The following is a 26,942-nucleotide window of genomic DNA, read 5'->3' on the forward strand; positions in this document are numbered from 1 at the left end:
CTTATATATATCTCTTGCAAGAATTAAATAATTAATAAAGTTTTTTAATTTGGCATAAAATCGAATTAGATTAGCATAAGACCCTAATCACCCCCCTCTAGGGTCTAACAATTGGTATCAGAGCTTGGTGCTCTTTGATTTAAGGACTAATCGCCTTGAGTTAAAGATCCAAGTCGTTATCTTGCTAATCTTGTTTTGATCTTATTTGCTTTCTTGCTTTATATATCATGGACATGTTTAATGCACCCAGTCTCAGTTATGCTACAAATATTGCTCCTAGATTAGATAGTTTTCCCTATACACAATGGTGTATTAGATTTAAGCTATTTGCTAGATCTAATGATATTGATATTTGGGAAATTATCGATTGTGCTTATAGAGTTCCCACTACGGAGAAATCCAAGTGGAATAATGATGACAAAAGATTATTTGCTTTAAACAAGTCTTTGCTAGAATTCTTAATCAATGCCTTTGGCTTATCTTTTGCTAACATTCTTGATTCTTTTGATAGCGCTTATGAGCTTTGGAATTTAACAGAAACACATCAAGGTGATTTGGAGGCTATCCGACAAGAGTTGGAAAATCCCGCCTCAAAATCTAAAGGAGTTTCATCTTCATGTATGCTTCCACTAGGAGATGATCCTAGTGAGGTACGTGAGCTCGAAAACGATGATGATATTTCTTTTGATGAACTTGCACATGAATTTGAAAAATTATTGCATGACAACAAGAAATTGAAACATAGTTTTAAGGAATTGAAAAGCAAGCATGTTCATTTGAAGTCCACTCATGAGTCCCTTGTATCTAAGTTTGATTTCATTGCAAATGAAAATGTTAATTTCAAAGAATGCAATGAAAGATTAAGAAGTGATGTTGCTAAGTTAACTCATGAGAAAAACAATGCCATTCTAGAAGTAAAGAACATTAGAAATGAGTTTAGTAATCATGTATGCTCCAATATCAATGCCCATGTGACTAACAATGATGAGTTGAATGTTATTAAAAATCGCATTTCATCTTTAGATTCAACTCTTAAAACATTTATTGTCAATAATAAGAAACTTATGGACTTGTGTGCAAAATACAATTATAAGAATCCTATACACTATGCACGCATGTATGACAAAGTTCACAAATGTTCTATTTGTGGTCGTAAAGGTCACCTAGCTAAAACTTGTCAAAATGCTCAAAAATTAAACAAGCCCATACATGATTATGTACACCATCAAACTTCTCCATCTCATTCACATGTTCACACACAACATGATAATCATAAACATATCCATGTGTATAAATGTAATTTTTGTGGTCGTTTGGGTCATTTGACCAAGTTTTGTTTGACTTAAAAAGAATTTCTTGTTTGCAAAATAAATTTCAAGACAAACCTATTTTTTGCCAATGAGACATGTGCACAAAAAATTGGTTAACGCAAACCATTTCAAACTCTACATTGCACAAATTACAATCGTATGGGTCATGTATACAATTTTTGCTTTGACCGTATCCATGCAAACTCTACATTGCACAAATTACAATCGTATGGGTCATGTATACAATTTTTGCTTTGACCGTATCCATGCACAAAACACACCCAAATGGGTTCATAACCCTAGGGCCTTGGATTTAAAAGATGGGAGTCATGTCCCAAATTCTTTCGGCACCAAAAACACATGGGTGCCTTTACAAAATTAGTTTAAGTTTCTTTTATAATTTTTGTTTTGTTTTGTAATATGTGTTTCAAACTGCTTTCTTGTGAAAATACTACATACGTAAATATCTTTTAAGAAAACTTTTTAAATGGTTCTAAGATATGATTGACATGTAGTTTTATAAGCATGATTAAGCATGAACACTTTTTATCTTTTAAATACTACAAACATATTACAGATCATCTTTAAAAACTATTTTTCAGGCTATTAGTCGACTTATTGGTCGACTAATGAGTCGACTTATTGGTCGACTAATGAGTCGACTTATAGGTTGACTTACGGCTATTGCTTTCGGGTCTGGGTTGTTTTCTTATTGGATTCACTTGGCTTTGGACCCGTTTGACCTAGATGCTTTTTGGAGACCTCATCCCAGCCCTCCATGTGTTTTTGACTTCATCTTAGCGCTTCAATCTTTTCTTTTAGGTCTGATCCCCTCTTCTCCCAAATTCTTTCGCTCTTCTTCCAAAGTCGACCACTTCATCTGCTCAAACCCGTCAGCTTCCATCTCTGGGATCAACAGCTCTCTTGTCTCTTCTTGATACCACTTCATCTGCTCAAACCCGTCAGCTTCCATCTCTGGGATCAACAGCTCTCTTGTCTCTTCTTGATCCTCCTTTGTCAAGGTATACCCCTCTCTACCTCTCTTTGTTTTATCCTTTAGGACTTTCATCTAGGGTTTCCTTAGAAATTTCTAGGGTTTATGTTGATCTCTTAAATCTGAGTTTATCTTATTTGCAATTGCCTCTATCATGAATGACTTTGTGCCTAAACGTCGTAGGACTGGTAGGGATCACCTTCATCTTCCAATGCTCCTCCTCCCTCCTCCTCTAATCTTGAATATTATGAAAAATATCTTAAACATGAGGATTTAATCCCTAAATATCATGAATTATGTCATCTTAAACCTTTTCCTAGCAAATATGTTAAATTTGATGACTTTGCTCATTTTGGTCTGGAAACTATTTTTAAAAATGCAAATATGGTTAATTTCCTTAGCACTAAAAATGACTCTCCATTTTATCCTCACTTAGTGCATCTTATCTATGCAAATCTCCACCTTGAGTCCCCTCATTCCAGAAATCGTACTATTATTTCTAAAGTAAAAGACACCCGCATAAAATTCTCTGCAGACAAGTTGTCTGATATCCTTGGTTTGCCTCGTGGAGATAAATTGTTGATGGATGTAATCTATGATAATCCTGCCATTGAGGTCCTTTTAGTTCTTCCTGGTGAATCTCTCCCCTTGACTGGTAAAAATGCCTCCAATTTAGCTAAACTTGTCGGTCGTATTGTTTGTTACAACATCATTCCTAAGACGGGGGCATACAGTCATTGTTCTCATGATCTCACTCGTGCTATCTACGCCAATATAGGGAATGTCAATGTTCATTGGGGAAAAGTTCTTTTTGATATCTTGGCATACGATCCCTTTATCTTTATCCCTTTTGGTTCTCTTCTCACCAAAGTTTTCCTCCATTTTGGAGATGATTTGACTGATAAAATCAACCTTCCAGTTCGTCCTTTCTTTGATAGATCAGTCCTTCGCAGGATGGAGCTACCTATCGCTTTCCATGAGCTTCATAATCCTTCAGTTCGTGCTCATTCTCCTGACCCTCATGATTCTGATAGAGAGTTTCCTCTCAGTCATAGCCCTAGAGCTGAGCATCCCCCCTCTCATTCTCCTAGTCATATTGAGGATCTCCTGGCTCGGATGGAGTCTTACCACACTGAGGCTGAGGTTTGGCACCATCAGGATCAAGCGAGATTTGATTTGTTAGAAGAGTCTCATAGGGATCTCAGGTCTAGACTGGATATGATTGATGAATCTCATTCGGATCTTAGAATGAGATTTTCTGAGATCGAGTCCACTCAGTCAGAGATTAGGGAGTCTCAGGAGGCTATTAGGAGGGAGCTTGGTGGGATTAGGACTCATCAGCATACTGATTTGGAGATCATCACTGGCAGATTTGACGATCTTTTCAAGGCTGTTCAGCATCATTCACCAGGTCCAGGGCCATCTGCTCCATGAGGATTGTTATCCTTTGGCTTGTGATATGTTCCTTTCGTTTATGTTTTGTTGGACGATGTTTTTTTTATGATGTAGTAAAACTCTATGTTTTGTTGGGATGTTGTGGTTTGACTTTTCTGGCTTACATATGTAGTGTGTTTCAGTGCTAAATGATGTCTTATGTATATTGCAATATAGTATGTTTAGATGTTTACATTTTCTATCTTATACCTCATGCCTTTTTTATCTAGTTGTAGAAAATGCATGCCTATATAGGATGATTATATTATCCTCATAATCTTATCCTTTATATATCCCGGTGGCTTTCAAATAGGGGGAGCAATACCTACTTCCTTTTTCTCACTCGTGCTTATAGGTAGGGGGAGTTTACACTCTCCTTGTGATTCTTATCCCCTTTTCGATGTTGACAAAGGGGGAGAATATGTGAGTATTGCATTTGCTTTGTATCTTCAGTTAATATTGAACTGCATTTATATATCAAATTGGAAAAATTTTTGTCATCATAAAAAAGAGGGAGATTGTTAGGACTCATGTATATGAGCCTACTTTTGAATCTTGTTTTGATGATTTTGCAAACAATTTATAATATGTTTTTTAGTATTTGTTTGTTGTTTCAGGTTGAGTAACTCAAGAGTTTTATTTTTGTAGAAGCTTATTCAACTCTTTCAGATCCAAGATTTAGCTTCTCATGCTTATCATCTTGGTACAACTAGCATAGGACTTTATGTTGTGTGAATATATCTCAAGCTCAATATACATATAACACACACATTTGTTTTTAATGTGATTTTGTCAATATACTAAGATATCAGTGTATAGACTTATTCAGCTATATACAGTTTTTGTTAAGTCTACAAATTCATTTAAAAAGACCTCATATCCTTGTTTATCTCAGTTGTTCAAAACTAAGAAAGTTTTACACTTATATTACATGTTTTAGCAAAACTATGAGATTTTTACAAACAGTGAATCACATTTGGAAAATTCCTTTTGGAATATACTCATATATATATGTTTATAAACTATTCTCCAAATTTTACATTTTTTAGAATTTATTTGATATTTTTTAACATGTTCCAAAGTTTAGCTTTTCTGTATTTTTCTGTTCTGTGTACATATAGTCGACTCATAAGTCGACTCATAAGTCAACTTATAAGTCGACTTATGAAGTGCAGCGGGATTGCTTTTTTATCTGCTGAGTTGACTCATATAAGTCGACTCATTAGTCGACTCATGAGTCGACTCATAAGTCGACTCATAAGTCGGCCGTTACACAGTAACGGTTAGTTTTCTGTTTTATGTGTTTGTGGTTTTTTGGTCTTTTTCTTTGGGTTTTAGCTAATGTATTGTGATGCTATATATACCCATATGCTCTAAATTCTTCTCTTCACCAAGAGGATTCCTTAATCAAGTTTTGAAAGAGTTTAGTTTGTGTTTAAGAGGTGTTTAAGCCTTGTTTCAAGTTTGGTTTGAAAAAGAGTTTGTTTTACAAAGAGAAGCTTACATCATTTGTTGAGGAGTTCATCCTCAATATCCAATCATCCTCTCTTTGTAGAGAAGTTTTCCTAACTCAACTTTCTAGCATTTATTTCTTGTTAATCTTATTGCTAGTTCTTATTGAGTTAGATTTTATTTAAACTCATTTATCACACACTCTTTTTGAGCTTGATTATATTTTATATAATATATTGGTGGGTAGTGTTGTGTGATTTAGTGAGAGTGAGCTTAATTGAGTTCTCGTCAATTGTAGAGAATAATCATTATTATATTGTGCTAATTGAGAGATCACTTGTAATACACTTGTACACTGAGAGGAGTATGTGGTGAGGACGGAGTCGATACCGAGAGGAGTGGCGTCGGTGGCCTAGTGAGAGGTGATAATTCCGAGCACTTGAGGGAGTCGATACGTGAGGACCATTACTTGAGTTTGTAGCTTGTGTATGTAAGGACCAACACTTGAGGTTGTAGCTTGTGTATGTACATTGTGAGATTTTGTGAGAGTTGTCAGTTGACTTGATAACCGAGTGTGTAGAGAAGTTCTGGCTTCCAAACCGGGTGTGTCGTGATAGTGAAGTTCTCCTTAAGGTGAGGAGCGGAGACGTAGGTCGTGGGGACCGAACTCCGTGATCATATCTTGTGTTTGAGTTTGGCTTGTGTACTTTTATCTTGTGCTCGTATTTTACATTCTAGCTTATATATATCTCTTGCAAGAATTAAATAATTAATAAAGTTTTTTAATTTGGCATAAAATCGAATTAGATTAGCATAAGACCCTAATCACCCACCTCTAGGGTCTAACATATATCTCATAGTGTATATCATTGCTAGGATATTGCACTTTGTTTATGTTGTTTATTCTTGCTCATAACACATTGTATATCTATCTTGCAAGAATAATTTGTTAATTAGTTTTAAATTAGCATAAATCAGATTAGATTAGCATAAATCCTATTCACCCCCTCTAGGGTTCCTTCCTAATGGTATTAGGATACTTTCAATTTCTATTAGAGCTTGGTGCTCTTTGATTTAAGGTCTAATCGCCTTGAGTTAAAGATCCAAGTTATCTTTTATGCTAATCTAGTTTTGCGATTTATTGTTATCTTGCTTGTGTACATATAGATATTATGGACATGTATTGTACATCTTGTTTAGGCTATGATCCTAATGTATCTCCTAGAATAGAAAATTGTCCCTATGACCAATGGTGTTCTAGATTTAATATATTTGTTAGATCTAGACATTCGATTTATGGGATATTATAGATAAAGCTTATATTGTTACCACTACGAAGAAATCCAAGTGGACTAAAAATGATCACAAGATGTTTACAATGAATAAGCTATTATTAGAATTTTTGCGTTATGCTTTTGATTCATCTTTTTCTAACAAGCTTGATTCTTTTGATAGTGCTTAATTACAAACTTTGAAAATTTATAGAAGCATATCAAGGGAACTTGGAGGTAATCCGACAAACTTTGGAGGCTTCCTCTTCAAGTTCCATTGGAGCATCATGCACACGAGCACTAAGCGATAGCCCTAGTGAGGTATGCGAACCTAAATCCGATAAAGATTTATCTAGTGATGAGCTCGCTTGCGCATCTAAAATATTATTACATGCCTATAACAAATTACATAAAATTTTTATTAAATTAAAAAGCAAGCATGTTAATTTAGAATCTGATCATGTGTTGATAGCTTCCAAATTGGATGTCACTGCAAAACAAAATACTAAGCTTAAAGAAAACAATGATATGTTAACTTTGAAAAATGAAAAATTGACCTCATCTATTGCTAGCTTAACTCATGCTAATAATAATACTATGATAGAAGTAGAAACAATTAGAAATGAGTTTAATTCATTTAAATGTGATCATGTTTCATCTACTTCTATTTCCGATACATGTATGTAAAATGATGAGTTGAGTCAAGTTGAACATCGCATATCTTCTTTAGATTCAACCTAAAAAACATGTATAGTAAATAACAAAAAGCTTATAGACTTGTGTGCAAAGTCCCGTGTTAACACTTCTAAATAAAACACACACTATGCACACTTGTATAGCAAAGTTTATAAATGCTTAATTTACGGTCGTAAATGCCACCTTGCTAGATTTTGCTATGATGCACACAAACCTAAGATTGCTAATACTCATAGTGCATCCCATCTAGCTTCATCATCTTATACACATACACATTCACATGCTCATTCTCACAAAGTTTATCATAAGCATGCTAATGTGTATCATTGTGATTTTTATGGTAGAGTTGGTCACTTAGGTAAGTTTTGTTTTGATTTGCAAAAAGATTCTAAATCGTAAAATATTTCAAGTAGACCAACATTGTTTTAAAATATTTCACATTTATAAAATAATCTTAAAAGACCATCTATGTTTACAAATGTTTTTCGTGCACATGTTTATGGTCAACAAAATCAAATGAGCCTCTTTTATTACACTTATTGCAATCAGAAAGATCATTTGTATAATTTTGGTTTTGACCGTGTTCGTGCACTACATGCGCCCAAAATGGTTCATAACCCTAGGACATTAAGCTTTCATGATCGGGGTCATGTCCCTAGATTCTTAGGTACAAAGATTAATTGGGTACCAAAATTTGTTTGATCTTTAAGAATAATTTTTTTAGTTTTTTTTTTGGTTTCATGTTCTTAAAGATGATTTTTAGTTTGTTTATCCATAGTTCATGATTCTTGTATGTTTTGAAATCTTAATTTGAATCATGAAGAATTTGATTTGGTATGTACTTTTGAATTCATTATAAAACACTTCTATGATGATATTTATGTGTTTGTGCTTATGGATCATCTATTTGTGCTTTATAATGTATTCTATATGTGGTTTGATCAAGTCCTACAAACAAAATTTACTTTTTTTATCAAACATCATTTTTTTGGTTTAAATTTTGATTTATGATGTCATTTAAGTGATTTTTTTCACTTGAAAACGTTTTTTCATGATTCTCATGTTATTCTTTAATTTGTTTTTATAAATCTATTTTCACATGGATTTTATTTTATTTTTGTGTTAATGAGACACTATTTTCATATTGATATATTTATATGTGTTCTCATTGTCTTTTTATATGTGAGTTGTGTTTAGCATATTTTACATTTATACTTGCTCACATGTTTGCCATGGTCTTTATTGCATATATTTCATATGGCCTTTTGATAGGGGAAGCAATCCCTATATTTGTTTTATACTCACCATGCTTATTTGTAGGGGGAGCTTTCACTCTCTTCATTCTTTTGTTTTCTCCTTTTTGATGTTGTCAAAGGCGGAGAAATATTGTGAGTATATTCTTTTCTTTATATGCATGATAATTATAATTTGTATATTCATTTTCTTTCGTGAATATATATTTTTTGTAAATTATTTGTCATCACCAAAAAGGGGGAGATTGTTGGGTTCTTTTGTTTTGATGATGATTAATAAACAATTTACAACTAATGTTGTTTTTCTAGTGTTTGTGTTTTGTGTTTATTCTAGACAAACAATATGTTGGAGGACGGATGGAATCGAGCATTCACGATCAAATCCAATGGAGGTTAGCGTAATTATGGAGTGAAGCAATACAATTCAAGTTAAAGATTCAAGTTCAAACTTCATCCGCAAGTTTACCAAGTTGAGCTTATTGAAGACCCTCATCAAGCTTGGGTAATTTAGTTTAGGTTTTATACTTGTGTGTAGATACTTTAAGCTCATATATACGTACACACGTATTTGGTTTTTATATATAGTTATATATATATACACATTTTGGTTTTATCCACAAATAAAGTTTTTACAAATAAAATCCAAAAAATGTTTATACATATGGATAAGTTGTTTTGGTATTATAGATATGAAATAAGAGTTTTATTTATACACATCTCATTTGTTACATATTCTATTGTATTTGTAAAATTATTATGTTTTTAGTTTATAGACTTAACATTCACTGTATACATCTTTTATTAAGTCTATAAAACTATTTTGTAAAGTTTCAAAACATGATTTAACTAAAATATCAAAAACATGTGTTTTGTATTTTCATGTTTTGATTTTGTAAAGTTTCAAAACATGATTTAACTAAAATATCAAAAACATGTGTTTTGTATTTTCATGTTTTGGACTAGTTTTGAAAAATGATAAGATTTTATCAAAAACATGTGTTTTGTATTTTCATGTTTTGGACTAGTTTTGAAAAATGATAAGATTTTACTATTGGAAAGTGAAATTCTAAAAATTCCTTTTGTAACAAGTTTATTATCATGTTTATAATCATTTTCCAAAGTTTTACATTTTTCAGAATTTGTTTGCTATTTTTAAAAGTAGTTTAAAAATCATATTTCTGATTCAAACGAGTTGTGTATCTGTTATCAGTCGACTGATGAAATCAGTTGAGCGATCAGTCGACTGATGAAATCAGTCGACCGATCAGTCGACTGAAGAAAGTACCAGTAATTCAAAAAAGTTTCTATTTTATTTTGGTCGACTGACCAGTCAACTGATGAGGTCATCTGTCTACTGATAAGGTTCATCAGTCGACAAATGTAAAACCCCACAAATTTTAAATGAGTATATTGAATTACTAGCGAGAAAATAATATTAATCAAATATGTATTTATGCATACATATATAGAAGGTGTATATCAGTGTTTTGAGAACTATATTAGTGTGCATATGGGAGAGTTTTTGATTGGTGTGAGCATCAGGTTCATAATCATCTCTGTTGGCGATTTCTTGTTCTGAGCGGTCGACCGCAGGAGTCATGCCGGTCGACCGCTGATCGGTCTCGCACTCAGGAAATTTCTTTCCTGCTGTGCGGTCGACCGCACTGGGCGCGGCGGTCGACCGCCCAGCAGACAGAGAGTTTTCTGGGTTTCGGGTCTTAGCGGGTTTCGGGTCGGGTCTAGGGGTTAGTATATAATCTAATGAACCCGGGAGAGAGCTCTTTTGATCTGAAATCAGAACCCTAGCCCCCTCTCTCCCCTAAAACCCTAGTTTCTCACTCTTTGGTGATTTGGAGGAGCTTTGGAGGGTTTTTCAGCGGATTTTTGGTGATTTCAGGGAGAGGGATCATCTTCCTCCAGATCTAGGGCTTCGTTTTCGTCGTAGGCGAGTAACATCTCGCCCAACTTCATCCCTTTTCGTTTTTATGCTTAGATTTGAGTTTTCATCCGGTTTTTATTGAGCCCAAATCGTATTTTGTGTAGATAAAGTAGATCTTATGGCTTGAGGTGCAAGAATCATATTTTTCAGTAATAAAATTTCACTAATGAGGTTTAATTAATGAGATTTTGATCTGAAACGCTTTTATGAGAGTTAAACTCATTTTTTATTGTTTAAGAACTTTTAAAATCATTCACTAATGAACTGTATCAAAGAGATCTAGATCTAAAATAGGGTTTTAAAAAGAGTAATTTTCCTGTTTTATTGAATAAACAATGTCTAAACCATGTTTATATGTGTTAGGGATCTTGATGATAGAATTTAAATGTCTAAATTTCGTTATCTTATGATTTAAATCTTTGTATAAAGGTTAGATTTACATAAATGGAGAAATCGTCGATTTGTAATGTGTTTAGAAGTCGACAGGAACCCTAACTGGGTTTCTGTCAGCTTCGCGGTCGACCGCGGTGGACGCGGCGGTCGACCGCACTGAGATATTTTCCAGCAGAAGAGTTCTGCCCTTTGAGCGGTCGACCAGCGTGACCTCAGCGGTCGACCGCCGCTTAGTTTTGAGCCCAGAAATTTCTCAACCCTGTGAGCGGTCGACCGGAGTGATCTCTGCGGTCGACCGCCACACAGTGCTGTGTATATTGACTTTTGATTGATCTTTTTCGCGTGTTCGAGAGACCACCTGGTTTGTCTCCCACTAGTTTGTGATATTAACGATTTATTTAATCATGGGGTTTGATGTTTGACACAAATTTAGACCCGTACGTTAGAACACGTGCAAGATTGGGATGTGTATATCTTTCTATATATATAATAGTGACAATTTCACCCATGAGGCATGAGTCGACTCATAAATGTGCATGAGTCGACTCATCTGAGTTTTTCCCTGTTTTCTTATTATTTCTGTTTAATTACATATTGTGCATTTACCTGTAGACAGAATTCATATGTTTTCACGTGAGATGACATACGGACATGAGTTTAGGTCTGTGTACCGAGATACGTTAGAAATCTGATAAACACTTATGAATAATGATGTTCCATATGTATCCGGAAATAGGGAGATAAAAACCTATTTGCCGCAGAACGATTGAGTAAGAATATTACAATAGTATCGTTATTTCGTGTATCCGGAATAGAGAGATAATAAATCCTATTGCCGCAGAGCGATTGAGTAAGAACATTACAAAAGTATCGCTACACCTCATGATGTTACACACTTAAATAATTGATCAGTCCTCGTGTTGGACATTTGACACTTATTCCATGTGTTTGGGAATTACAGTATTTAGCTCCTACATCGGACATATTTTCTTAACCCTGTGTATGACTTTCTCACAGGAGTATGCGATATGACACTTATGTAGATTTTGTAATGACATTTATGCAAGTAATGACATGACACTCGTGTAGGTCATGTTATGGCACTGTATTTATACTCTGAGATTTGTTGTATTTCTTTTGTTGTTTTCCTGTACTAAAACCTCGGGTTTAGTATTTAGGGATTTACAATTGGAGATACAAGGTATATACATGAGGGTTTCCTTGTTTGGATTATTTCGCTCGACGTACCTACGCTCGTGTTGTAATTTCCTAAATACCAAAACCCATTGTCGTTAGGACAAATGATTTTATATTATTATGTATTAACTGTATTTTCATACACAACAAGCCCTATCCCTTGGGGTTGGTTGTGATGTTGCTCGCTAGCGCTTTGACGCTCGTTGTCCCTCCCCCTTTCAGGTAACGAGCCAGGAGCCCGGAGAGTCGCAGGATGAGGGCGACCCTTACTAGTGTCTATTTATCCTCTTATTAGATGTATTTTATTTTGTACTCCACTTGAGACATTTTTAGACTTAAGAGGTTTATGTTCTAGAGTTGTAAAGGCTGTGAACTCCAGTTTATTCATTTCAGACATTTACTTTGTATTCCTGTATGTTGGATGATGAAATATTGTCTCTATCATTTCATCAGTTATTTCTTGTAGTACTTTTTACTTGCTTTTGTACCTACACCTATTATTGACTCTACTAGAGTGATAGAATTGTGATGGTGAAACATGTTATTGCACGGTGTGGTGCATAGCAGGTTTGACATTCTTGGTTTCACCTTGGACTGCAGCCTTGTGTGAACCAAGGGGCGTCACACAAACATCATGATCCATCTCTACATCATCATCCATATAAGTTTCTCTGCAATGGTCTTCCATTAACTCAAAATTTTGAAATTTTTTTTATAACAACTATTTTTTTATGTTGATTGAAGGTATTTGCGTGAATACTATGTGTTATGAATTCGTATTGTGATACGTTATGTATATATATATATATTTATTTATTTATTATCTCACTTACTGTGATAATTAAGCTCTCCTTTTGATATTATAAATATCGAAATGAGGATGGGATCGAGGTAAAACTCGTACCTGGAGAGTTGGGCATGCAGAGCCGAGCCGCAGCAGGCTCCACGGTATTTGATCGACTTCATGGCACCGTAGGCAACAAGATATTACAACACTCGAGGAGCAAGAAGTATATCCATTTCCGTCAGCAGTACCACTTTCAAGAGATTCACCACCGATTGTACTCATCATAGAAGTAAAGAGGCAATACCAATGAGTACACCACCACCACCACAATCAGCTGTTGATAGAACCGCAGAGCAGGAGGTTTAACTCTGAAAGAATAAGAAAGATATCAGACTATGAGAACACCAGAGTTACAAGGCACACCAATTCCAATTGCAATCTATAAGGGAAGGACTAGGAACCAAGCAGAAGTCAAATATATATTCAGCATTGAGGACCATCGCTGGAGGAAAGCAACAACATCCAGATTGTTGATGGGGTAACAATTATCACCTATTCGGGAGAATTTTAGTCACTACTTGCAGTTAGAACTAGTATAAGTAAAGCAGGGAGACATGCCCATAGTTATGGAAGAAATCAAAACCAGAATAGTGGAAACGCCAATGGCAAGACAACTATTGCGAAAACTAGAGAAAACCTAACAACGGGAGAATGATTTTACCCTAGCAACAAGGACAAGATAAGAAAGGAACACAATGTGATTAGAAAGTGCCGGAGTAGCACAGAGATTCGGAAAAACATGTTACAAACATAACAAGGTCGAACAAATAGCAAAAGACTTATAGCAGTTCACAGCAGGAAGCTAGCATGATAAAGGTCGCAGTCGGCAATCTCAGAGTTGTAATTTCGGCCAGCAGTGAGGAAATAGAAGTACTACTTGTTAATCCGAAGATTTAGGGGCCAGCAGGCCAGATTTGCATTATCCAGAAGATTTGCACTATCCAGCAAAGTCTTTTCAGCTGTACCACATGATCAGGATTCGAGCAGAGCTTTATTCGTGATTTCATTTTCAGTTCGGATCTAGTTTGATTTATGAAATTCGTTTATTTCTTATCCTTCATACCTTTGTTGATGGGTGTCAACTTGTGGCATTCCTTAGATTTTCCATTGTCAGTGCCTACCTCTCTAGGGGGGGTGTCCCTTCCATCTATAGGAGATGTGTCATCAAACTAGATGAGTCTGAGTTAGACATCGAGTTGATCGTGTTGTCAATTTGATAGTGTTGCATATGTCCGAGTTCGATGTTATCCTTGGTATGGATTGGTTGTCTTCCTACCATGTTAGTATTGACTGCTTTGCGAAGACAGTCAATTTGCGGGCGTCCGATGGGTCCGAGATGATTGTGGCAACCTCTCAGGGCGATCGTTTGGACAAGTTGTTAGCTCAGGGTTTTATTTGTAGGAGTTATTCTCCGTGGGGCATATCGATCCTCTTCATGAAGAAAAAGGACGGTAATATGAGATTGTGCATTGATTATAGAGAGCCGAACAAGGTCACTATCCGGAATAGGTACTCATTACCTAGGATTGATGACTTGTTCGACTAGTTGCAGAGAGTGTTATATTTCTCAAAGTTTGATCTTCGTTCTGGTTATCATAGTTGCGGGTTCGGGAGATGGATTTTCCCAAAGCCGTTTTTCCTGATTCGATATGAACCTTTCGAGTTTCTGATCATGCCATTTGGGTTGACTAATGCACCCGTGGTATTCATGGATTTGATGAACGGGGTTTTTCGTCCCTTCTTGGACCAGTTTGGTAATTTTCTTTATCAATGGTATTCTCATTCATTCGAGATCAAAGATAGAACACGAACAGTATCTACGGTTAGCTTTGAGGACTCTACAGGAACATCAGTTATATTTCAAGTTCAGCAAGTGCAAGTTTTGGCTTTCAGGAGTCAGATTTTTCGGCCACATCATCAGCAGAGAGGACATAGTAGTGGGTCCAGCTAAGGTTACAACAGTTCTTGATTTGGAACCGCTGAAGACGGCGACAGAGATTCAAAGCTTCTTGGGTTAGCCGGTTATTACAGGAAGTTCATCCTAGACTTCTTGAAGATTTCGGCACCACTTACATGCCTTATGAAGAAGGGTGAACAGATCATCTGGAACACAGAGTGCCAGAAGGCCTTTGATGCTTTAAAAGCTAAGCTGACTACAACACCAGTTTTGACTATTCCGAGCAGCGTCAGGACATTCGTGTCTACACAGAGGCATAGTTAGCAGGTTTGGGTGGCGTCTTGATGCGAACTCAGAGGGCAGTAGCATATATCTCGTGATAGTTGAGTGTGAATGAGCAGAACTACCCCACTCATGATTTGGAGATAGCAACAGTGGCATTTGCACTGAATTCACGAGATATTACTTGTATGGAGTACAGTTGGAGTTGTTCACCGACCACCAGAGTTTGAAATACCTTTCCTCCCAGAAGGAACTCGACCAGAGACAGCGACGGTGGATTGAGTTTATTGAGGAATATGGATTCACGATTTAGTACATCCAGGAACAACTAAGACGTACAAGGACTTAAAGAGATACTTTTATTGGAGTGATAGGCCCAGGAAGATTTTAGAGCATGTAGCTAAGTGTCTTACCTGTCAGCAAGTGAAGGTGGAACATCAGAGACCGGTAGGAACACTTCAGCCGTTACCCATTTTAAAGTGAAAGTAGGCGGACATTTTTATGGACGTTATTGTAGGGTTACCGAAGTCGAAGAAAGAAAACGATTCTGTTTGGATGAAAATGGATAGACTAATGAAGTCAGTACACTTCACTCCAGTGATCAGATTCGAAGAGTTAGTTGTGCTGAGAGTATCATCTATGAAAGACGTTCAGCAATTCGGAAGGCGGTGAAAGCTTGAGCTGAGATGTATTGGACCGTTCCGGGTTTTTGGAGTTTATTGGGGCAGTTTCATATGGACTAGACTTTTCAGCAGCGATGTCTAGTGTACACAAGTATTTCATGTTTTAATGTTCAAGAAACAATTACATGATGAAGAGCAGCAGCGAGTGTTGAACGCACCGGAGATTTAGCTTCAGGATGATTTGACTAAGATTGAAATCCCAGTTTGTATACTTTCTAGAGAAGACAAGATATTTTGCCTTTGGTGAAAATTCAGTGGAACCAGAAAGGAGTTGAGGAGGTTTCTTGGGAGCGCGATGAGGACATGCATCGCGACTACCCACACCTGTTTGATCAAGTAAATTAAATTTTTGTATGACTTGTTTATGACTTATGGTTACCTGTATAGTGATGTTTATACTTAACACTAAAATGAGGGTATTAACACTTATCTCCTAAGTACTTGGAACATATGGTATATATATGAGGGGTTCCTTGTTTGGATTTTTCGCTCGATGTAACCATTTTAGATCGTTAGGTATAAATATTTCTATATGTTCATCTAGAAGTTCATATTGCGAGATGTGTACGATTTCCGAATTTCGAGGACGGAATTCTTTTAAGGGGGGAAGAATGTAAAACCCCACAAATTTTAAATGAGTATATTGAATTACTAGCGAGAAAATAATATTAATCAAATATGTATTTATGCATACATATATAGAAGGTGTATATCAGTGTTTTGAGAACTATATTAGTGTGCATATGGGAGAGGTTTTGATTGGTGTGAGCATCAGGTTCATAATCATCTCTGTTGGCGATTTCTTGTTCTGAGCGGTCGACCGCAGGAGTCATGCCTTTCGACCGCTGATCGGTCTCGCACTCAGAAAATTTCTTTCCTGCTGTGCGGTCGACCACACTGGGCGCGGCGGTCGACCGCCCAGCAGACAGAGAGTTTTCTGGGTTTCGGGTCTTAGCGGGTTTCGGGTCAGGTCTAGGGGTTAGTATATTATCTAATTAACCCGGGAGAGAGCTCTTTTGATCTGAAATCAGAACCCTAGCCCCCTCTCTCCCCTAAAACCCTAGTTTCTCACTCTTTGGTGATTTGGAGGAGCTTTGGAGGGGTTTTCAGCGGATTTTTGGTGGATTCAGCGAGAGGGATCATCTTCCTCCAGATCTAGGGCTTCGTTTTCGTCGTAGGCGAGTAACATCTCGCCCAACTTCATCCCTTTTCGTTTTTATGCTTAGATTTGAGTTTTCATCCGGTTTTTATTGAGCCCAAATCGTATGTTGTGTAGATAAAGTAGATCTTATGGCTTGAGGTGCAAGAATCATATATTTTAGTGTTAAAAAGTTCACTAATGATGTTCAATTAATGAGATCCTGATCTGAAACGTTTTTATGAGGATTAAATCTAATTTTTACTGTTTAAGAACTTTTAAAATCATGTTGAGCCCAGAAATTTCTCGACCCTGTGAGCGGTCGACCGGAGTGATCTCTGCGGTCGACCGCCACACAGTGCTGTGTATATTGACTTTTGATTGATCTTTTTCGCGTGTTCGAGAGACCACCTGGTTTGCCTCCCACTAGTTTGTGATATTAGTGACTTATTTAATCATGGGGTTTGATGTTTGACACAAATTTAGACCCGTACGTTAGAACACGTGCAAGATTGGGATGTGTATATCTTTCTATATATATAATAGTGACAATTTCACCCATGAGGCATGAGTCGACTCATAAATGTGCATGAGTCGACTCATCTGAGTTTTTCCCTGTTTTCTTATTATTTCTGTTTAATTACATATTGTGCATTTACCTGTAGACAGAATTCATATGTTTTCACGTGAGATGACATACGGACATGAGTTTAGGTCTGTGTACCGAGATACGTTAGAAATCTGATAAACACTTATGAATAATGATGTTCCATATGTATCCGGAAATAGGGAGATAAAAACCTATTTGCCGCAGAACGATTGAGTAAGAATATTACAATAGTATCGTTATTTCGTGTATCCGGAATAGAGAGATAATAAATCCTATTGCCGCAGAGCGATTGAGTAAGAACATTACAAAAGTATCGCTACACCTCATGATGTTACACACTCAAATAATTGATCAGTCCTCGTGTTGGACATTTGACACTTATTCCATGTGTTTGGGAACTACAGTATTTAGCTCCTACATCGGACATATTTTCTTAACCCTGTGTATGACTTTCTCACAGGAGTATGCGATATGACACTTATGTAGATTTTGTAATGACATTTATGCAAGTAATGACATGACACTCGTGTAGGTCATGTTATGGCACTGTATTTATACTCTGAGATTTGTTGTATTTCTTTTGTTGTTTTCCTGTACTAAAACCTCGGGTTTAGAATTTAGGGATTTACAATTGGAGATACAAGGTATATACATGAGGGTTTCCTTGTTTGGATTATTTCGCTCGACGTACCTACGCTCGTGTTGTAATTTCCTAAATACCAAAACCCATTGTCGTTAGGACAAATGATTTTATATTATTATGTATTAACTGTATTTTCATACACCACAAGCCCTATACCTTGGGGTTGGTTGTGATGTTGCTCGCTAGCGCTTTGACGCTCGTTGTCCCTCCCCTTTCAGGTAACGAGCCAGGAGCCCGGAGAGTCGCAGGATGAGGGCGACCCTTACTAGTGTCTATTTATCCTCTTATTAGATGTATTTTATTTTGTACTCCACTTGAGACATTTTTAGACTTAAGAGGTTTATGTTCTAGAGTTGTAAAGACTGTGTGCTTTATTTCCTGTATCAGATATTATGTACTTTGAGACATGTTGAGATCTCCAGATTGTTATTACTCATTTCAGACTTTGACTATGTACTTCAGTTTATTTCGTTGATGAGATGTGTTATGTTCTATCACTTCATCCAGTATTGTTGATTTACCTTTTACTTGCTTTGTACCTACACCTGTTGTTGATTCCACTAGAGAGATAGTAATTGTGATGGTGAAACGTGTTATTGCACGGTGTGGTGCATGGCAGGTTTGACATTTCTGGTTTCACCTCGGACTGCAGCCTTGTGTGAACCCAGGGGCGTCACAACAAATGAGCTGGAAAATGCCTCTAATGGTCAGCTCATCGTCGACTGATGAAAGACGTCAGTCGACTGTTGTTGTAACGACTAGTTTTTTTTAGCAAGTTCCAGTTTTGGATTTTTGGTCTTTTTGCTTTGATTTTCTTGTGTTTTAGGGTCTCTATAAATTCCCCTCACACCTCAGACCAAAAATAACCCAAGAGAATGTTTTAAGAGAGTTTAACAAGGGTTTTAAAGTTTGGTTTAAGTTTGTTTCAAAAGCTTTTAAGCATTTTTTAAGTTTTGGTTTGTGAAGAGAATTTCAAAAGAGCAAGTGGAGGTCATCCTTTGGTGTTTGAGCATTCACTCTTCTCCCTCTCTCTTGTTATCATATAGAGAAGTTTTCCAAAACATAATCTAGCAATTTTATATGTTTGAATTTCAATTCCATAATCTAGAATTTATCTGAGTTTAGTTTTGATTTACTCATTGTTTACACAAACAACCATTGAGCTTATTGTATTTTCATACATTGTATAATTTGGGTTGTGGGGTTTGTGTGATATTGAGTGTGAGCTTACATAGAGTTCTCATCCTTTGTAGAGAACAAACTTTGTTGTATTTATGCATTAATTGTGAGGTTCACTTTGTATTACACTAGTATACCAAGAGGAGTGTGTGGTGAGAGACGGGATCGTCCCAAGAAGAGTGGGGTAGGTGGTAATACCTAGAGAGAGTTTGTAATTTCTAACACTTAAGGGAGACACGGGGTAGAGACTAACACTTAAGGTGGTAGTTAGTATAGTTACATTGTGAGTTATTGTAAAGTTTTTGGTGAGCTAGAAAACCGAGTGTGAGGTGTAAACGTTATTCGGATGAGCGTAGAAAACCCAATTGTGATAGTGGAGATCTCCTCGAGGTGAGAAGCGGAGACTTAGGTCGTGGGGACCGAACTCCGTGAACATATCGTTTGTTTGTGATTGCATTGGCGCACTTATTTTTGTGTTTATATCTTTATCGCCATTCTCTCATTGTTTATTTTATCACACTATATAGTTTACTTGTGTTTATATCCTTGCATATATCTCATAGTGTATCTCATTGCTAGGATATTGCCCTTTATTTATGTTGCTTATTCTTGCTCGTAACATATTGTATATCTATCTTGGAAGAATAATTTGTTAATTGGTTTTAAATTGGCATAAATCAGATTAAATTAGCATAAACCTTATTTACTCCCCTCTAGGGTTCCTTCCTAGTTGTATTAGGGTACTTTCAATTGGTATCAGAGCTTAGTGCTCTTTGATTTAAGGCCTAATCGTCTTGAGTTAAAGATTCAAGTTATCTTTTGTGCTAATCTAGCTTTGTGATTTATTGTTAGCTTGCTTGCGTACATATAGATATTATGGACATGCATTGTGCACCTTGTTTAGGCTATGATCATAATATTGCTCCTAGAATAGATAATTTCCCCTATGACCAATGATGTTCTAGATTTAATATATTTTTTAGATCTAGACATTTCGATTTATGGGATATTATAGATGAAGCATATATTGTACCCACTACGCTGAAATCCAAGTGGACTAAAAATGATCACAAGATGTTTACAATGAATAAGCTATTGTTTGAATTTTTGCGTAATGCTTTAGATTTATCTTTTTCTAAAAGGCTTGATTCTTTTGATATTGCTCACAAACTTTGGAAATTTATAGAAGCATATCAAGGGAACTTGGAGGTAATCCGACAAACTTTGGAGGCTTCCTCTTTAAGTTCCATTGGAGCATCATGCATATGGGCACTAGGCGATAGCCCTAGTTAGATATGCGAACCTAAATCCGATAAAGATTTATCTAGTGATGATCTCGCTTGTGCATCTAAAAGATTATTGCATGCCTATAACAAATTGCATAAAAATTTTATTGAATTGAAAAACAAGCATGTTAATTTAGAATCCGATCATGAGTTGATAGCTTCCAATTTGGATGTCATTGCAAAAGAAAATACTATGCTTAAAGAAAACAATGACATGTTAACTTTAGAAAATGAAAAATTGACATCATATATTGCTAGCTTAACTCATGCTAATAATAATGACATGATAGAAGTAGAAACAATTAGAAATGAGTTTAATTCATTTAAATATGATAATGTTTCATCTACTTCTATTTCCAATACATGTATCAAAATGATGAGTTGAGTCAAGTTAAACATTGCATATCTTCTTTAGATTCAACCTTAAAAGCATGTATGGTAAATAACAAAAAGCTTATGGACTTGTGTGCAAAGTCCCATTTCAACACTTCTAAATCAAAACACACTATGCACACTTGTATAGCAAAATTTACAAATGCTCAATTTACGGTCGTAAATGCCACCTTGCTAAATTTTAGTATGATGCACACAAACCTAAGATTGCTAATACTTGTAGTGCATCCCATCTAGCTTCATCATCTTATACATATACACATTCACATGCTCATTCTCACAAAGTTCATCATAAGCATGCTAATGTGTATCATTGTGATTTTTGTGGTAGAGTTGGTCACTTAGCTAAGTTTTGTTTTGATTTGCGAAAAATTTCTAAATCGCAAAATATTTCAAGTAGACCAACTTTATTTTAAAATATTTCATATTTACAAAACAATCTTAAAAGACCATCTATGTTGGCAAATGTTTCTCGTGCACATGTTTATGGTCAACAAAATCAGATGGGCCTCTTTCATTGCACTTATTACAATCAGAAAGGTCATTTGCATAATTTTTGCTTTGACCGTGTTCATGCACCACATGCGCCCAAAAGGGTTCATAACCCTAGGACATTGAGCATTCATAATAGGGGTCATGTCCCTAGACTCTTAGGTACCAAGAGTAATTGGGTACCAAAATTTGTTTGATCTTTAAGAATAATTTTTTTTTAAATTTTTTTGGTTTCATGTTCTTAAAGATGATTTTTAGTTTTTTCTTAATCCATAGTTCATAATTCTTATATGTTTTGAAATCTTAATTTAAACTATGAAGAGTTTGATTTGGTATGTACTTTTGAATTCATTATAAAATACTTATTATGATGATATTTATGTGTTTATGCTTATGGGTCATCTATTTGTGCTTTATAATGTATTCTATATGTGGTTTGATCAAGTCCTACCAAGAAAATTTACTTTTTAGATCAAACACCATTTTTGGATTTAGATTTTGTTTTATGATTTCATTTGAGTGATTTGTTTTCATTTGAAAACATTTTTTCATGATTCTCATGTTATTCTTTCATTTGTTTTCATAAATCTATTTTCACATGGTTTTTATATTTTTTTGTGTTAATGAGACACTATATTCATATTGACATATTTATATGTGTTCTCATTATCTTTTTGTATGCGAGTTGTGTTTAGCATATTTTATATTTATGCTTGCTCACATGTTTGCCATGGTCTTTATTGCATATACTCCATATGGCATTTTGATAGGGGGAGCAATCCCTATATTTGTTTTATACCCACTGTGCTTATTTGTAGGGGGAGCTTTTGCTCTCTTCATTCTTTTGTTTTTCCCTTTTTGATGTTGTCAAAGAGGGAGAAATATTGTGAGTATATTCTTTTTGTTTATATGCATGATAATTATAATTTGTATATTCATTTTCTTTCATGCATATATATCTTTTTGTAAATTGTTTGTCATCATCAAAAAGGGGGAGATTGTTGGGTCCTTTTGTTTTGATGATGATAAACAAATAATTTACAACTAATATTGTTTGTCTAGTGTTTGTGTTTTGTGTTTATTCTAGGCAAACAATATGTTGGAGGATGGATGAAATCGAGCATTCACGATCAAATCCAATGGAGGTTGGCGGAATTATGGAGTGAAGCTATACAATTTAAGTTAAAGATTCAAGTTCAAGCTTCATCCGTAAATTTACCAAGTTGAGCTTATTGAAGACCCTCGTCAAGCTTGGGTAAATTAGTTTAGGTTTTATACTTGTGTGTAGATACTTTAAGCTCATATATACACACACACGTATTTGGTTTTTATATATAGTTATATATATACACATTTTGGTTTTATCCACAAATTAAGTTTTTATAAATAAATTCCAAAAAATGTTTATACATGTGGATAAGTTGTTTTGTTATTATAGATATGAAATAAGAATTTTATTTATACACATCTCATTTGTTACATATTCTATTGTATTTGCAAAAGTATTATGTTTTTAGTTTATGGACTTAAAATTCACTGTATACATCTTTTATTAAGTCTATAAAATTATTTTGTAAAGTTTCAAAATATGATTTAGCTAAAATATCAAAAGCATGTGTTTTGTATTTTCATGTTTTGGACTAGTTTTGAAAAATGATAAGATTTTACTATTGGAAAGTGCAATTCTAAAAGTTCCTTTTGTAACTTGTTTATTATCATGTTTATAATCATTTCCCAAAGTTTTATATTTTTCTGAATTTGTTTGTTTTTTTAAAGCTGTTTAAAAATCAGATTTCTGCTTTAAACGTGTTGTATATCTGTTATCAGTCGACCGATCAGTCGACTGATGAAATCAGTTGACTAATCAGTCGATTGAAGAAAGTACCTACAATTCAAAAAAGTTTCTATTTTATTTTGTTCGACTGACCAGTCGACTGATGAGGTCATTTGTTGACTAATAAGGTCCATCAGTCCACAAATGAGCTGGAAAACGACTCTAACAGTCAGCTCATCAGTCGACTGTTGAAAGCCGTCAGTCGACTGATGGTGTAACGGCTAGTTTTTTCACCATGTTCCATTTTTGGGGTTTTGGTCTTTTTGCTTTGATTTTCTTGTGTTTTGGGGTCTCTATAAATACCCCTCATACCTCAGACCAATTTTGGTCTTTTTGCTTTGATTTTCTTGTGTTTTGGGGTCTCTATAAATACCCCTCATACCTCAGACCAAAAATAACCCAAGAGAATGTTTTAAGAGAGTTTAACAAGGGTTTTAAAGTTTGGTTTAAGTTTGTTTAAAAAGCTTTTAAGCATTTTTTAAGTTTTCGTTTGTGAAGAGAATTTCAAAAGAGCAAGTGGAGGTCATCCTTTGGTGTTTGAGCATTCACTTTTCTCCCTCTCTCTTGTTATCATATAGAGAAGTTTTCCTAAACTTAATCTAGTAATTTTATATGTTTGATTTTCAATTCCATAAGCTAGAATTTATCTAAGTTTAGTTTTGATTTACTCATTGTTTATACACACAACCATTGAGCTTATTATATTTTCATACATTGTATAATTTGGGTTGTGGGGTTTGTGTGATATTGAGTGTGAGCTTACATAAAGTTCTCATCCTTTGTAGAGAACAAACTTTGTTGTATTTATGCGTTAATTATGAGGTTCACTTTGTATTACACTAGTACACCAAGAGGAGTGTGTGGTGAGAGACGAGGTCGTCCCAAGAGGAGTGGGGTAGGTGGTAATACCTAGAGAGAGGTTGTAATTCTTAATACTTGAGGGAGACACGGGGTAGAGACCAACACTTGAGGTAGTAGTTAGTGTAGTTATATTGTGAGTTATTGTAAAGTTTTTGGTGAGCTAGAAAACCGAGGGTGAGGTTTTAACGTTATTCGGGTGAGTGTAAAAAAACCCAATTGTGATAGTGGAGATCTCCTCAAGGTGAGGAGCGGAGACTTAGGTCGTGGGGACCGAACTCCGTGAACATATCGTTTGTTTGTGATTACATAGGCGTACTTATTTTTGTGTTCATATCTTTATTACTATTCTCTCATTTTTTTATTTTATCACACTATATTGTTTACTCTTGTGTTTATATCCTTGCATATATCCTATAGTGTATCTTATTGCTAGGATATTGCCCTTTGTTTATGTTGCTTATTCTTGCTCATAACACATTGTTTATCTATCTTGCAAGAATAATTTATTAATTAGTTTTAAATTGGCATAAATCAGATTTGATTAGCATAAACCCTTCCCCCCCCTCTAGGGTTCTTTCCTAGTGGTATTAGGGTACTTTTAGGTTTATCATCATCGTTCTCTTCTATCAAGAAGTGGTCTGGTATCGAAACCTCCTTCCCTTTACCATAAACGAATTCCTTTTCACCCCCTGCCTTTGCAGGAATGATAAGTGTTGTTCCAAATAAATCCTGAATAGCTTCTTCATCATGCAAGACAATTGAAGTGGCATATACAAGTCGGGGTCGTCGTATAACCCCTTCATAATGTTATCAAGACACAGCAAATACTCTAAATCATCATTTATTGTTACTTCTTCGGCAAGTTGCTAATTACAACTACTGTTCGATAACTCTCCATCATCAAGATTGATTACAATGGGTATAATATCATTAAGTACAAAACCATCATCGTAATCAAACCCAGCTTCGGTATCAACTTCTTCTCTGCTGTCCGTACTATGGGCCTTTATGGTTCAATATCGGATTCAGCACCGTAGAGAATGGAGTCGTAAAATAATTTTCTAACCCCTTAAACGGCTACTTATCCACGACCAACGTCATGACCTCGTTATTAGTGTCTACATATTTAAGACACTGATTGAGGGTAGAAGGTACTATAACATTACCGTGGATCCATGGACGACCCAACAGTAAGTTATAGGAAGTCTCTACGTCGATCACATAACATGTGACTTCTCACTTCAAATCTCCATTATGGCATTTTACTCAGATTTTACCCAATGGTCTGGACCCACTGGTGTTGAGTCCATAGATCGTAGTGCCCGTGGAGACCAACTTACTGACCGGTATTCCGAGACTGTACATCAATCGGAGTGGCATGATACTGACAGCGGAACCCGGATCGACTTGGATCAGGTTGGCAACGCTAGAGCCAATGTGCCTAGTGAAATATAGGGGCCTGTCTTGTTTTTAATTCTTTGTCTGCATGTCCTCCTTGGTGAAAGTAATGCAGGGAAAGTGGTTAGTCGCGAGGTTGCAGTGTTGAACTAGCGGCTCTAGCTCTTCGGGGGATGGCTTGATCTGAGTCAGGAAAACGTCAGAATTAGCCAAAGCTTCTTGCAATGCTTCCTTTGTGTCTTTTGAAAGACATAACAGCTCATATAAAGTTAATCTAGCCGGTATATTAGCTAATTGTGCTATAATATCGAAGCAATGCGGAGTGTTCGAGCTCCCCGGTTTATCCCTTCCAATCGGTTGATAGAGTCGAGACTGCTTCGGATTCTGAACCTCTTGGTATAATAGCTCTTTCTCATTTTGCTTTTGTTGAGTCTTCTCAGTAGGTGCGCGGGGAGTTGTGGCTACTCCTATTTCAGCTAATGTTTTAGAAGGAACAGTTTTGGTCACTCCCTACTCGGTTAACTTATCAGAGGCACTCGGATATTTGAAATGGTATTTGTTTTCACTCCTAGTAGCAAAGGTCGGTTCTCCGCTGGTTGCAAAGACTTCTTGCTCATCTTCGGAGAATGAGAAAGTAGGGATTCCTTCGTCATCTTCTTCTGGAATGGTTGAGGTCCCACAACAAGACATTTCTTTTTCCTTTTGATTTCTTTTTGGACGAAGATCCCGCCCATTGTTCATCTTCAATCAGATCAGGATAGACCAAGAGAATCTCGCCATTCAGTGCCGTATGCGGTACGAGTCCTTTCTGGTACTATCCGTGAGGGTCGGCGTTAACGGTCTTCATTGCTACTTTCATCACAAGCTCGGGCTGGAACAATTTCAAAGAAACAAATCCGAAGCTAATCGTTATTGTATTCATGCCTACCTTCTTCTCCTTGGTTGGCTTTACAGTAATGACCCCAACATCAATCAAAGCTTGGATTTTTTTCCTTGAGCGGGTCATTAACCCTTTTAGCGTCTTCTTGATCTTGGATTGGAGGTAACTTGATCTTGTTGTTCTCCAAAAGGTTTTTGAAAAGGCTGGGAACTTCGTCTTCCTTAAAAGAGTAAACATTTGGGAATTTTGGTTCCGAGGTCTTTTGTTTTTGAGGAAAACATTTGGGAATTTTGGTTCCGAGGTCTTTTGTTTTTGAGGACACTGTTGCCACTGCGACTGCTACGATGCTTTATGTTGTTGCTATTTTTGTGGTTGCGGTTACAGCTCGAATGTTTAATTCGCATCCACTACCTTCGCTTGTGCTTTCCCTTTGCCATGAGGGACAAAATTCTGCTTTGGAGTACTAAGCGTTGCTTGACCTCTTTCAGCTTGCTTCCTTTTGAGGAAGCGTTTGGCTTGTTCTCCTCGTACTTTTAAGTTCTTCCAGGTCTTGGATGGTGCCACTCCCATGGCTTAGAAG

The 26,942-nt window shown here is 36.0% G+C and overlaps 1 protein-coding gene across 1 annotated transcript in view; it reads left to right on the plus strand.

The window, feature by feature from the left end:
* The window catches only part of LOC109846162, a 141,142-nt gene that overhangs the window by 76,584 nt on the left and 37,616 nt on the right, over positions 1-26,942 (plus strand). The window contains exon 3 of the mRNA XM_020415384.1: positions 317-650. Within this exon, the coding sequence (XP_020270973.1) occupies positions 317-650 (334 nt within the window). The remainder of the gene's footprint in view (positions 1-316; positions 651-26,942) is intronic.

This window comes from Asparagus officinalis, chromosome 6, assembly GCF_001876935.1.
Source record: "Asparagus officinalis chromosome 6, Aspof.V1, whole genome shotgun sequence".
Taxonomy (NCBI): domain Eukaryota; kingdom Viridiplantae; phylum Streptophyta; class Magnoliopsida; order Asparagales; family Asparagaceae; genus Asparagus; species Asparagus officinalis.